The sequence below is a fragment of the Fukomys damarensis genome, unplaced genomic scaffold, assembly GCF_012274545.1.
Source record: "Fukomys damarensis isolate Sample0158 unplaced genomic scaffold, DMR_v1.0_HiC HiC_scaffold_27, whole genome shotgun sequence".
Lineage (NCBI taxonomy): Eukaryota > Metazoa > Chordata > Mammalia > Rodentia > Bathyergidae > Fukomys > Fukomys damarensis.
The window spans coordinates 38858088-38871563 of NW_022900939.1; the positions used below are offsets into that span (position 1 = coordinate 38858088).

At 41.7% G+C, this 13476-nt stretch overlaps 1 protein-coding gene across 6 annotated transcripts in view; it reads right to left on the minus strand.

The window, feature by feature from the left end:
• The window catches only part of Kcnq5 (potassium voltage-gated channel subfamily Q member 5), a 388898-nt gene that overhangs the window by 45193 nt on the left and 330229 nt on the right, over window positions 1–13476 (minus strand). For 4 of the 6 annotated variants that reach the window (XM_033756495.1, XM_033756497.1, XM_033756498.1 and 1 more), the window contains 4 exons: window positions 13267–13361; window positions 9502–9528; window positions 4709–4765; window positions 722–942 (listed from right to left, as the gene is read on the minus strand). In XM_033756495.1, the coding sequence (XP_033612386.1) occupies window positions 722–942; window positions 4709–4765; window positions 9502–9528; window positions 13267–13361 (400 nt within the window). The remainder of the gene's footprint in view (window positions 1–721; window positions 943–4708; window positions 4766–9501; window positions 9529–13266; window positions 13362–13476) is intronic. The other 2 variants (XM_010617847.3, XM_010617849.3) reach the window with 2 other exon arrangements.

The window sequence follows — 13476 nt, forward strand, 5'->3', positions numbered from 1 at the left end:
TATGTATATTCTGCCAAAAATGTATACACACTTCAGGAAAAGAAAAACAGTATGCTGTGTTTCCAACAGATGGTGTTACCCTTGCATGCGGCACTCTAGAGGATGTCGTATATCACAGCAAACCCATTGCACTGCCGGCCCTTAGGGAAGAAACTGGAAATGCAGCAGCGCGCAGTAACCTCAACGACCAGGGTCACCCGAGCAGCAGCTCGCCGTACTAATAAACGTCTGGAAGCTCCTGGCCACCACTCTGAGCCCCTTTTGCAATTGTGGAGGCCAAATGTAACTTGTATTAATCTCATGCTGTCTCAACAAATTTATTATCAAGATATCTGTACAAGTTTTTCTTTTCCTGAAGTGTGTGTACTTCTTTTTTTGGTGGACTCTGTGCTATGTACGTGTGTGTGTGTGTGTGTGTGTGTGTGTGTGTGTGGTGCTGGGGCGGAACTCAGGGTCTCCTCAGTATTACTGCTGCGATGCATCCTGAGCCCCCCATCCCCCACTTCTGTGAACTGTCGATTTAGCAGCCAAAGTTACTTCCGAGATTTAACATGTTCTGTACACTGGCCCAAGGCAATGAACACATTTCCAGTAAAGCCCAAACAATTTTGTCTCCTGGGTTGTTTTCTCCTGTCTTCACATCGTAACACGGAGAACTGATCCCTTCATAACTCACTCCAGCCTACCCAGCTATAAACGGTTATGGAAAAACAAGGCTTACCGTCGATCACTGGCTTAGGCTGAGAACTTTTGAGGCGCAGGGAGGGCCGGAAGCGGGTGCGGTCGTTGAAGCTCCAGCTCTTCTGCACTTTGGTGGGGCTGCCTTCAGCCGTGATGTCTGTGCTTGGGGACCTCCTGTCACCTACGGAGGCTTGTCTGCTCTTAATACTCTGGCCCCTCGGGCTGGCCATGCGCACCCGCTCCTTAAAACTTAGCTTCTGACTGTGGAGAACAGAGGCATGATTATTCCATTTCAAGCATTTTCTTCCAATTCACGTGAGTACACAGTCTGATAAAATTGAATATGGTCATGTATTCCAATAGATGAATTGTTTTCAACAAGTAGAAACACAGAAATGTATTTTTCTCTCATTGAAAGGTTGAGCTCTATTTAATCTTTATGTTTGCACTCATTTGAGATCCATCTAATTCTGCAGGGATACACACCCTTGTAGGACTCTGGACAGACAGGACGGAGGCCAGGTGTAGCAATCTGTACACAATTACATGGGAGACAGACTGATTTGCAATTCACTTTAAAAAGTGCTGGGTAATTTTAGCGTTAGCCTCAACTTGTAAGACTTGAAAAAGTTAGTTTTGGTTTGGGAGCACAATCTCTTCATAATTTCTGAACAGTTCTACAGGAAGAGAGTGATGACAGTTACACATATACATACATTCAGCATGCATTTTATTTTCCAGGCAAGATTATGATATCCATAAATTCACGCAGTCTTATGGCAGTTGGTAGCACTGAATACGTACTGAGCATGTGACACTTTAATGTGACCTTTCTTTTATGCTTCCATTCGTTGTTATGAAACAAAAACCACACAAGGTAGAAGAGCCTCAACATATTTCGACTGTGATGAGTGATTAATGCAGTGAGATGTAATTAATGTTCACTAACACGATTTCCTGCTGTTCAACAGGTTATTGATTTGCTGTGGCAGCTACTGGTAGATTACATTTGTCCAAGCATTGTTTCTAGCGCTGGACGGGGTTGAACTGCTGTGAGCTGATGCGGGAACATTCACAACAGCGCGAACCGGCGTGCATCTTCACACTTTCCCAACTCGGAGGGGAGGTGTGCTGCGGGGGCAGGGGGAAGGCAGGTCCCATCTCCAACTTGGAGATCAAAGAACCCACGTGGCTGAGGGTTGCTGTGGGAATAAAATGAACCAGAGGAAGCACTGCACTCCCATTTTGTTTGGGTTTCTAGTTTCATTTGTAAAACATTGGTGCTACTCATAGGAAGGCGATGACTGTTATGAGCGTGTGAGACCCAGGGCTCAGCAGGGACTGAAGAAATAATGGGGCAAGGGGTCTGAGGGGAAGTGGCGTGGGGCAGCCTTCCTGGGGCTGAAGGCAGCGTTCTCATGGATCAGAATTACTTGGGACTAAGTGGAGACCTCGGTCTCCCCACTTAACGCTGTGTCCACTGCCCCTAGCTGCAGCGTGCCAACAGCAAATGTATTTAGTGGTTGTGTTTCACGGCTAACAAGAAACAGAAACATTGATCTTTCCATGCCTGCTTGCTTAACAAACCATATTCTAAAAGGTGCTGTGTCGTAGGTGTGTTTACATGAAAGCAAACCAAACCACGGACAATGGTGGTCAGAGAGCTTTGGTCACAGAAAACAAATCGACCATGCAACTGCCAGCTCCCTCTGCCATGCAGGCACAGCCAAGTCCCTGACCAGCTGCAGGCGCATGCACTGAACAGCGGACGGTTGTGTGATGAGGTCAGGGGAGCTGAGAGTTCTTTACGACAGTGCCGGCAGCTGAAGGGCTTATCTGCCCTCGGCAAATGTGCGAATAAACGGTAGATCACATTACACAAGAGCAACAGTAACATCAGAAAACGGCATCTTTTTATTCGCAGGCTAGGTTCTCCACGCCATCATCCAAAAGCCTTCGATTATTTGAACAAGTCTTTCAGAGGGATAGTGCCCAATAATATCTGCTTTTCTTAATTTTTTTTTTTTTTTTTTTTTTTTTTTTTTTTTTTTTTTTTTTTTTTTTGGTACCGGGGATCGAACTCGGGTCCTTGCACTTGCAAGGCAGGCCACCGAACTGCTGAGCTAAATCCCCGGCCCTTAATATTTTTAATAGTAACATTTTCAGTGTTTTTTGAGGTTCTGGGAATTAAAGTCAAGGCCTTCGCTCTGAGCTATATCCCCAGCTGTTTTTGTAAAAAAATTTAATTTAATTTAATTTTTATAAAGTTTTGAGACAGGGTCTAAGATGTAGAGGCTGGGCTTGAACTCGTGATACTCCTGCCTCAGCCTGAATCTCTTTTTGACTTTAATGTATCTGCTCTATAATTTTAAATCTGCTTCAGGAAATACGTACTTTCTTCTGTACCCTTATTTAGATTAATGAATGGTCAAGTAGACATAACTATCACTACAAATGCCTACTCTATACTTGTCCTTACCTATTAGCTTTTCTGGAACCAGCAGACTAATTACTATAGTAAGCTAGGTTTAGTAAATATCAAATTACTTTCTCAGACTTTCAAGATATCTCCTTTCTATTCTAAGTGAATAAGAAACTGTTAAGAAATCATAAAATATGTTTTTAATGGGAATTTTATTCCTTTAAAAATTTTTATTACTTGAAAAAAGTAAAAAGAAATCTAAAGTGAAAATAATCAGCTTTAAACTCACCATTGTTTATTTATAGTGAGAAAGCATATAAAATTGCTCCAATAAATATATTTAAAATGCCCTATGAAATATTCTGACATGACCTTTATGGAATAAAGGAAAGTGGAAATAACGTATTTAGAAACTCAGTAGTATTTAAAGCACTTAAAATCGACACAAATAAATTCTAGGCACCATTTCCCTTTTGTCCTTCTAAACTACACGAATGCTTGCTAATGTCTACTATTTAAAAAAAAATCTCAAGAACTATTCTGAAATGCACTCAACACAGTACACATTAAATTAGAGAAAACAGCATTTTCACTTTCTCTCTAGACAGAATTGTATGCTAGGTAAGACTAATATCCTAACCCAGAACTTTTAAACTAGGCATTTGCTTTCCTCAAGGCAAAGCTCTGTTGTTATGTCCTCTCAGAAAAAAAACCTCACTTTTGTTAATACTGCTTCATTTCTCCTTTGGAAATCAACAGAGTATTTTGATTATATGGTATTAAGCTGATTAGGTGTATGTTCCTGAAAATACACATTGACTAAAAATATAGACTCTTCATCGGTACAACAAGGTTTCGATTGTTTTCCTGTCATTTTTTGACATTTATAAACACCATTTTTGAGGAAGATTTATGTAGCAGTGATCTTAGGAAGAATGCCAAGGATGATCCCCAGGAGGCCAAAAGGAGGTCTATTCTTGGAGAAAGTAACCAGAAGGTCGCCGTGGTCGCTGACGGGCACATCTCTCGTGGTCCACAATCCCACATTCCCGGATGAGGTCCGTACTCAGGGGAGACCGCGGAGCTGCTCACAAGGGAACTCTTCCCTCTCCCAGGACCAGAAATCCAAGTTACTCAAATGATCCAGCCTGTGTCGGACTACGGGAAGCTCCCTGCCAGGGAACCGGGAAGCAGCACAGCCCCACAACAATCCTCTAGGACTTGGAGTGCTGCAGTTGCTGTTATACTTAACGAAGGGATTAGCCCTTCCTGGGTTAAGCATTCTGCAAATTCTTTGCTCAGGCGCACCATGGCACAGTCCAGTGCGTGCAGGAGCCCAGCAGTTATCCCACCACAAGGGGGCGCCAAGGGGCGGAGGCCAGGGCTGTGGGGGACCCAGCCTACTCGCCCCAGTGGTGGGGAGGATCAAAGCAGGCAACAAGCAACAAGGAGAATTACAAGCGGGCTGAACACCTCATTCAAGAAGTCCCTGGGAAGAGTGAGTCTGTGAGGAGGGCTCAGGTGGGGTGGCGGTGTGGCCTGGTCATGCACCTGAGGTTAGTTGGCATTCTCAAATCTCATGGCAACAGCCGGGATGCTGGGTACCTCTGCTTCCGGGAGGTGTACATTCGGAAGAGCTTCTGCTTATTACCGCAGAGCTTACTAGAGAGGGAAATAGAGCAGCACATTACTAAGCATTTCACCACCCGGAAAGTGCTGAGGGGCTTCTTTCTTGCTTTTTTGAGAAACACAGCCTTTTGGCTTTATTTGATTTTATTTCTTTCAGATGAGTACACAGACTAAGCAGTGAGAACTCTGTAGTTTAATTGTGCTGCTTGAAATATATTTGGTTGTTAGGTTGAAGTAATTGGATTTGAAATAAGGCATTATAAATGATAGTCTATGTGTTAGCACCTATTTCCTATGAAACTAAGAATACAAATATTTAAAACATAGCAAGCCCTGTAATAAATATCACTGTAACATAGTAAAAATGCTTGAGGAATAAAATATTTCAGAAATTTTAAGAAGAAATACAGAAATCATTGAAGCAGATAGCATTGTTTTGAAATTTAAAACAAGTTATTGATATGTGTGTGAAACACTTGTAGTTATAGTTAATATGAATAACCATCCCTCAGCTAGGATATCTGTTAAAAAATGGAAGATGCCAGGTCGCCAGTATTTTTAAAAGTCTATTTCTTATTTGAACTTTCACAGTGTGTTTTTAAAAGAGTAAATCCTTTCCTTCTGTCAATAAATGTAAACCGAAGGAAAGACCATTTTGAAAAGACTGTTTCCCAGCAATCTAACCTTTTGACAAAAAGGGCATTAGTTGACTGTAATGGGGAGAAAGATAAGTCCAGTCTTACCAGGTTTAGTTTAACAATACATGCATAGCATTCATTGTGTAAGGAAGAAAGAAAATGCAAATAACAGAAAATAAATTCAGTAGAAATAGAAGAACACACAATCTCTCTCCAGTGTTGCAGAGTTCTGTCATGAGAGCCATACCCTCCTGAGGATCCTACGAGGCAACCACCCTGCAGCTGTTTTAGACAAAGCACTCAACAGGTCATAGCACAAGGTTATAAGGGAACGAGAGAATTTTACTTGCACTTTAAGTTTTAAAACACTCATCTTTGTAACAGTCTCCTGGTTACCTGTTAAGGCAAGTTTAGACCATTTGCTGGCTCAGAATCTCAGGCGGCTGTACTGACACTTAGGAAATTCCAAGGGAGGCGGCGTAACTAGAAAGCATATGGCCTGCCGTGTTGATTCAAAGGACAAGAGAAGCAGAGACATCGAGACTCCCCGATGATCCCCAAACCTCAGACGCTATGATCAGTCCTGGTAGCAATGAAAACTTAGGTAGGGAGAATAAAAGCCTTCTGATTCAGTGTGATGACTTACTGACCACTACTTGGTGATCTGATTGGGGAGGAAAACTTAGGTCCTATGGTGCAAATTCTGGACTAATGTTTCTAGGTGGGTTCACAAATAAATTCCATTCTCTGAAAGTGACAGTTTATACCACACAGAGAGAAACTGTCCAACTGCAGAAATTAATTAGACAATTCCTAATGGGATGATTAATTAGAAAAAATTAATAAACACATTTATTACCACATGTATGAAGTTAGAGCTGTGTTAGTGGGAAGACAGAAGAAAAGAAATGAGTGAGAAAATGATGCTAAATACATTGTACTTATGGTCCCAGTAGAGGAAGAACAGAGCAGGCTCAGCTGAGACCAACAGTAATTTGTACCTGACCCTGTGCCCCACAACCAAAGAAATATTCTTTTCCGTTACTCAGTGGAGTGATAGTGAAAAAGCTCTTCTTGGAACTGATAGTTTGTGCTTTCAAAGAAAAAAATTTTCCATCTGTCACAAACAATATGACATTATTTCCTGGCTTGAGACATTGTAGATGAGTTTTGTTTAAATGTACCCTAACTTCAGTGTAGAGAGAAATAACGTCTCTATATAACGAGAACATTCCAGAGCAGGCAACATAATTAACTATTGCACACATGTGTCTGACCGCCATCTGCTGTGCAGAAAGAACGGGTGGCCGGATGTGGAGTCCTGGCTCTCGCTCTGTGACACAGCCAGTGCCCGAGAGAGGCTGTGCTGAATTTATCAGCTCATCCTAGACCACTTTCAGTTTTTAATATAAAGAAAAATCACGACAGGATTTAGGTGATTCTGGGCTCTGGGCTCTGAGATAGCTGAAAGATCAAAATTTTGGCTTCTCCTTGCTGAAACTTACCTGTTCAGCTGGTCTGCAATCACCATCAATAACCCCATGCCCCACCCGCTAAGTAAAGGACTGTGCAGCTGGATGGTGCTAATTAGTTCATTGGAATTGAGGTCAAGCATTAATTAAGAATCTTCCAGACCCAGAGCTGCTCTCCTCCAAGGGAGAATTCTCATTATAAATACATTTTCCCTTGTGCTTGGGTAGGGACACATTTGTAATTTTCTCAGATGGCACTGTTGCTACTGTTATTACAATAGCCTTTCTGCATCTGTTGGGCAGTGCTATGAATTCCTTTTTTTTTGAAGCACAAGGTGAAAGCCAAAGCAGTGTTAAAGCAGGCACTCCAGTGTGCACACTTTTATGTCAATTAAAAAACAAACAAATGGAAGCCTTCCTCTTATTTCCTTCAGATCAGTGCAATGTTATTTTCATTTTCTCTCTTTGTATTTCTATGTCCTGCTTTTGTTTACATTTTATCTCTCCTTATATAAACTCGCTGACATCAGGATAGTCTATTACTATGTCTAGGAACTGTCTATGGAGCCCATTCTGTCATAACCTCACATTGGTGATAGGATAGATAATTGAGGGATGGGAGCCAAGGTATCCAGGCTAAGTAGTGGGACAGGATTCATTTTAAGGTGTTTTTTGCCAAATGTCTATTAAGCGCATAGCAGCAAGAAATTTCAGTGTGTGACTCTCTAAGTCACAAACCCTGTTCAGCATTTCTGTGCATACTCACACCAGCGGGTGAATCAAGTTTGACAACCTCAGTTTCGAGTGTGCAGCATAGATTGAAATGTGTTAGATTTATGTGAACATCATGAAATTTCAAAAATCTGATGCGTAGTCTTTCTGTACTATGACAGCTGGCTAGGAGCCTGACTTTTGGACTAGTGAGCTGAAGCTCCAGAGCGATACTTTGATTCTGTCTCTGTTTTCTGCCATACTAACTAATATTTGGAAAAGGTTACTGTCCCTCACTCAGGATTGCCAGAAAGGTCATGCTGATCCAAGCACCTGTATAGGATTCATAGACTTCCCCTTTGGACCGCAGCAGCTCCATTTTGGAGGATGAAACCAAGATAGGTGATCTCACTCTCAAAATACTTCTGGACTCTGTGTCCAGGGCGACCTGTTGCTGCCTTTAAAACTGAGACAAGTCACCCTTGAAATGAATTGTAAATAGGTCCTGAGATGAGGAAAGCTTTTTACAATATCATCAAAGAGGCAAAAACATAGATTATAATGGCTCTGATTTATTTTGTGTAACTCTTTTAAAGAGGAGAAGTCACAACAGAAGGACAACGAGACGCACTTCCTTCATCCAGTATCTATGCAAACAATGTTCTGAGACTGACCAGAACCACTCTTTGGTCAGAAATATCTCTAAAGTGGAGACAAGTCCTCAGGCAATGAAAAATTTCCTGATGTATCACTCAGGAATGTCTGATGTCCTTGTGCTGACTGCATAGCTACCGATAAGAGAGGGTCTTGAACACTGTCCCCGAGTACCCAGGTTCTCACCCACCCAGAGACCTCATGATGTGTGTTACACCATGGCGGTCCCCCGCTGTACCTGAATGTGTTTGTGTCTTGGTTTTGGGAATCCCTTTAGGTGTTAATACAGAGGCAGATAACTCAGTCTCATCCTCCCCCCAGTGAACTTTCAAAACTGATTTCAGTGCTGGATTAGTACTGTATCGCTGATGTCAATATCAAAACAGGACAAAGCTAATGGAACAACTCTTGGACCAACACTGACTCCCACCCAGACACCAAATCTGCGCAGGGCAATGCCTTCATTTCCTCTTTATTAAAACAAGTGGCAATGAGAGGGAACCACTTGTTTCCCTTCTGATCTTCCAGGCATTTCCTGTTCTCTTGCTCATTCTGCCTCTCCCACCCCTGCCTGGCTCTGTCCTTCAGGATCTGGCTCCTAAATCCAGACTCTTCCCTGTGGTTATTAAAACAGGTCAGAATACCCTCTGTTACTTTATATTCCCTGTAGGTCTAACTCTATACTATTTAACCTGACTAGATACTTCCTTCTGCGGCATGAGAGAGTGACCAAGAGCTACTTGGAGACATTCTGGGGGGATTTTTTTTCTTCCAGGAGGATGAGGGTGTGTTGAACCAGATCACTGCAGTAAACCTCAGTGCTCAGTGGGCTGGAGATCTCCCAAGCAGATGGCTTTCACCTCTTCAACATAATGTGCCTCTTGCCCAAAGGTAATAAAATAAAAGTGTATCATCCCCCAAGAAGCACCCTAAAGAAGGAAAGACTGCTGTCCAATCTCAAAACATTCAGAAATAATTCCTCTCTTTGAAAAGCTCTCTAGATTACTATATTTTAAATACTTGGATAAGAATTCTGTCTGGGAAGATGGAATTCTTTGGCCCCCAGACTGTTCAGTGATCTGCAGACTGTTAAGAGCAGGGAGTGAGTTAGGGAAAGACACTTCTCCCAAGGAGGGAGAAATAAATAAAAACCAGCAAACTTTGCAGGCGATTTTGTGAAAGGTCACTTTTAATCATCTTGTATTTGTTGATCAATTTCACCCATGAGATACATTTCAGACATCTATTAGGCATGAGATTTATAAACACATGTAGCAAAAGAGAAATCACAAACCTGCTTGCTGTCTCCCCTTGTTCTTTCCTTCAGGTGCGTGTGGACAGAAGAAAAATGACGATAAACTGGTGAATACATTTACAGCACTTGATAATGGCCAAACTGGAGACTGGGGAATTGAGTACCTTAAGTGACCTTTTTCAAGTATGAGCCAGAAAAGCAATATTATTTACAAAAAATGTACCCACATGGCATAGATCTGAGATAGCACAACATTTACCTGACAAATCCAATATTGCCACCATATAGCCCAAACCCACAGACGCTTCATTAAGCAAAGTTATCCACAGTTAAGCTAAATTGGTTCTGATCTAATCAGAGTTACCAAAGGCTCTTAGGAAGTCGCTGGTTCAATGTAGCTGTAGTCCTTGTGCGTTAGGCAGACTTTGGGGTTTCCAAATCTGAATTTACTAATATGTGACTGAGGCTTTGTAATTCACTTATTAAACTAGGTGTTTTTTGCTACTGCGTAAAGTATGAATTCCCTTAGGGTAAATAAGGTATATAGAAAATCTATCAGAGTGCCTCTTACCTACAGCTGGGCAGCAATTTTAATAACTTATTTTAGTGACTGTAGGCCTGAGCAACATGGTGTAGGGCCCTACTCTGAAGATGAACTGTGGGCCTCTGGACAAGCTTCCCACCATCTTGCGAGTCTTGTGTTTTCAATGACTAAATGAAAGGCATTAGATCGAATAGTCTTAAAATGTGACTTCTTACGGTGCTCCTTGGCATCTTTGGAAATTCATGGCTTCCCACAGACTCATGAATTGTGTGACTCATTATCTAAAATTGCACATTTACCTGTGTTTCACCCTTTGCACGGTCTTCACTTTGAGAAGAAAATCAAGAAAAAAATATTTCCTCTATAAATCTTTCTGTCATTGAAACAAAACTTTGGCATAGTACTTGTCACACCTGACAGGTGAATTTAAGTGACAGACTGGACAAGAAAAGAGAGGGCGAGAAAGTGCCAGGTCGTGTCCCTAGCATTTTGTGTGAGGGGAGGTGGCATCCCTCTTCCCTCTTAGTCCTCTCTTGCACATTGCTCCCTGGAATGGGCCTGTGGGTCAAAAGAACCCTACATATTTTTGAAACTGGGGAACCAGAGCATGGGCTGGTATTCTTTAATTATAAAAATACCATCGATGATGACGATGGTGATGATAATGTTATTGATAATCCAGTCTTTCCCCTGACCACCTATTTGCAATGTTCCCTCGACTTGTTCTCTATTTTACTTTTCTCTTTTGCACTTACTTCCACTTGACATGTAATTGACTTGATTGTCTATTCCCAGTATCCCTTGTATATATACTTCCTGAGGCCTGAGAGTCCACCTTTATTTTCTCTCTGACTGCTGACTTGCTGCATGGAGTGTCTTACATGCAGATATCCCATGAATACTTGTTGAAGGATTAGACTGTGGATGCTAAAGGGAAACATGCAATATAAATAAAAAGAAGTTTGGTCTGTTTCTTACTACATTATTCTGCACCCAGTAAACCAGCTAATTATAAATGGAAAGGGATTCCCTTAAGTTATTGTAAATACTCTTCTCACAAATTTAGAAATTTGACTAAAGTAGGTTTTCTTTCAAAAGCAAAAGTTCTGACTTGGCTTAGGGGAGTCCAAGAATACATTAAAACTCTAGGCAATGCTTTGATGTTTTTGTGCATTGATTATTTTTTGGGGGGAGAGTTCATAATTTTCATCACATTCTTTTTGATTTTTAGAAAAAGAACAGTAATAACAACATCATCATCATCATCATCAATACCACCACCATCAACAAGCACAACATCATCAACAACAGCTAAGAACCACAAGGACAGTGCAGCATCCCTGGAGGAAGGGAGAGGCTATCCCGACCCCTGTGGAATTTATCTGTGATGGCCATGTCACTCGGGACAGGCAAGAGCTCATGGATGAGAGGGCTGACTCTCGGGTCAGTGAGTATGCAGGGAAGGGGCAGGAGGGCCTGGCTCACAGGCAGCCTGGCATGGGATGAAGGCAGGTGTTCGAATCGATCCTCCTCCACATCCACCCCCACTAACAACAGGGAGAAGAGTGGAGGGAAAAAAAATCATGTGCGTAAAAATCACTGGGAGAATTTGACTCATTATTAAATAGATTTTTCCTGGCTTCAGAATGACTTGTCATCCCAAAACTGTAGCAAGTGGGAAGCCAGATAATCACCTATGACAATAGATCACTCTCTTCTGTCACTGGAGGACTCTCTACTGGTTTTCTTACTAACCTTATTGTTTTCCATTTACCTCAAACCCTTCTTGAAGATAAGAAATATAATTTCTGTATCATTCTCATTTTGTATTCATCACCCAAGACATAGTTATATTCCTTTTTTGTTTTTCCTACACGAAAACTTTGAAAAGATCTAATATTCTGTAAGAGGAGTTCAACTAAACTTCAAGATCTGAGTGAAAAGAGGACACTAGCCCACACATTCACTCGACAACACTTAGGCCTCTCTCCTTGCTCAGGATCCTCCTCTCTGAAACTCTAGGGTGGGAGTTGCCAAGTGCTGACAAGTGCTTAGCCTATGGGAGACATGTTCAACCATCCTGATAGTGCTTTTCCCTTTTTTCTTTTTTTGAATGGGAAAACTGAGGCCTGGGCGAGACAGGAGGGCCACTTAAGGAAATTGCTTGCAACCTCGCAGCAGCATGGCCTGGAACAGACACAGTGGTGTCTGCTGTGGTTTCCTTTCCAGTTCAGTAAGATCAGGAGGGTCTCCCGAGTCACAGAAGAGATGTGCCTTGAATCCCAGGAAGCCCTAAGGTTAGGGTTTTGTTGGTAGGGAAACAGCCATGCTCTAAAACACGAAGCTAGATAAGCAATTTAATACTTTTTGTGAACAGTTTGAAGAACTGACTATTCTAATTGAGCTGAGTGACTCAGAAAGCCTTTCTCATGACTTAACCGGATTTGAAGTTTCATTGAGGGCTTCTTTAATTAGATGGGATTATGATTTAACACACACTTTAGTAGCACAACTACTGTCATAACAGTCTTAAGACTAATGACTTTTAAAAACAATTAAAGATCACTGTGGTAAAATTAAGATTGTTTATTACTCCCCAGGTTCTCACTTCCTTCTAGGTACATGGTAGGTTTGTACCTTCCCATTCTCTTGCATTTAGGAATGACTAGATGATTTGCTTTGGCCAATGAAAGAAGACTAGACATAGTATTACTTTAAAAGTTTTTGAGCGCTATTTCCAAATTTTAATCTGATCAGTCTTATTGCCTCATTTAAACTCTAATCCTATTACTCTGATTTTTCATTTTTGGGTACTCGTACGAGTCTGATCTTCATGTGAAAACTCAGGGACCATGCTGTAAGGAGATGCTAAGGAGAAATGACTTTGACTGATGCAAATGTGCAAAGATGTGTTATTCTCAAGGTGCTCCCCTCTTGAGATCAAGAGAGTGGAAGATAATCCTTCTTTTTAAAGAACTGTGGAGCTCACCTTTAGAATTGTGGTGGGTTTTATGAGCTGAGACAGTAGGAAAGTAACATGTTACAGTAGAAAGAAATTTCTACAAAAGTCTGTGGTGATGAGGAGTGATACTGATTCTGTGTAGTTTTGTGCTTGAGTTGCTGCTGAACAGACACAAATCTCTTTAATATCACCAGAAAAGAGAACAAGCCAAAGCCAACACTTCTTGTGTGTGGGCGTGGTTTGTTTACCAAATCCCAGAAGACCCCTCCACAGCAGCAGCTGTCACCCTGGTACCTACTTGGTGGGGCTGCAGGTGTGCAAAGCCTTCAAGTGCGGCTTCCAGGTTGCAATGGAAACAGATTTCTCATCTGCTGCATAACTGCGCCAAACGCACTGCATGTGGCAAAGACGGGGACATAGAAAAGAGAAAGACAGCAGGACACAGAATGAGCTGAAAAGGGAGATGATTAAGTTACGATACATTAAGAACCTTTTCCTCACCATACTC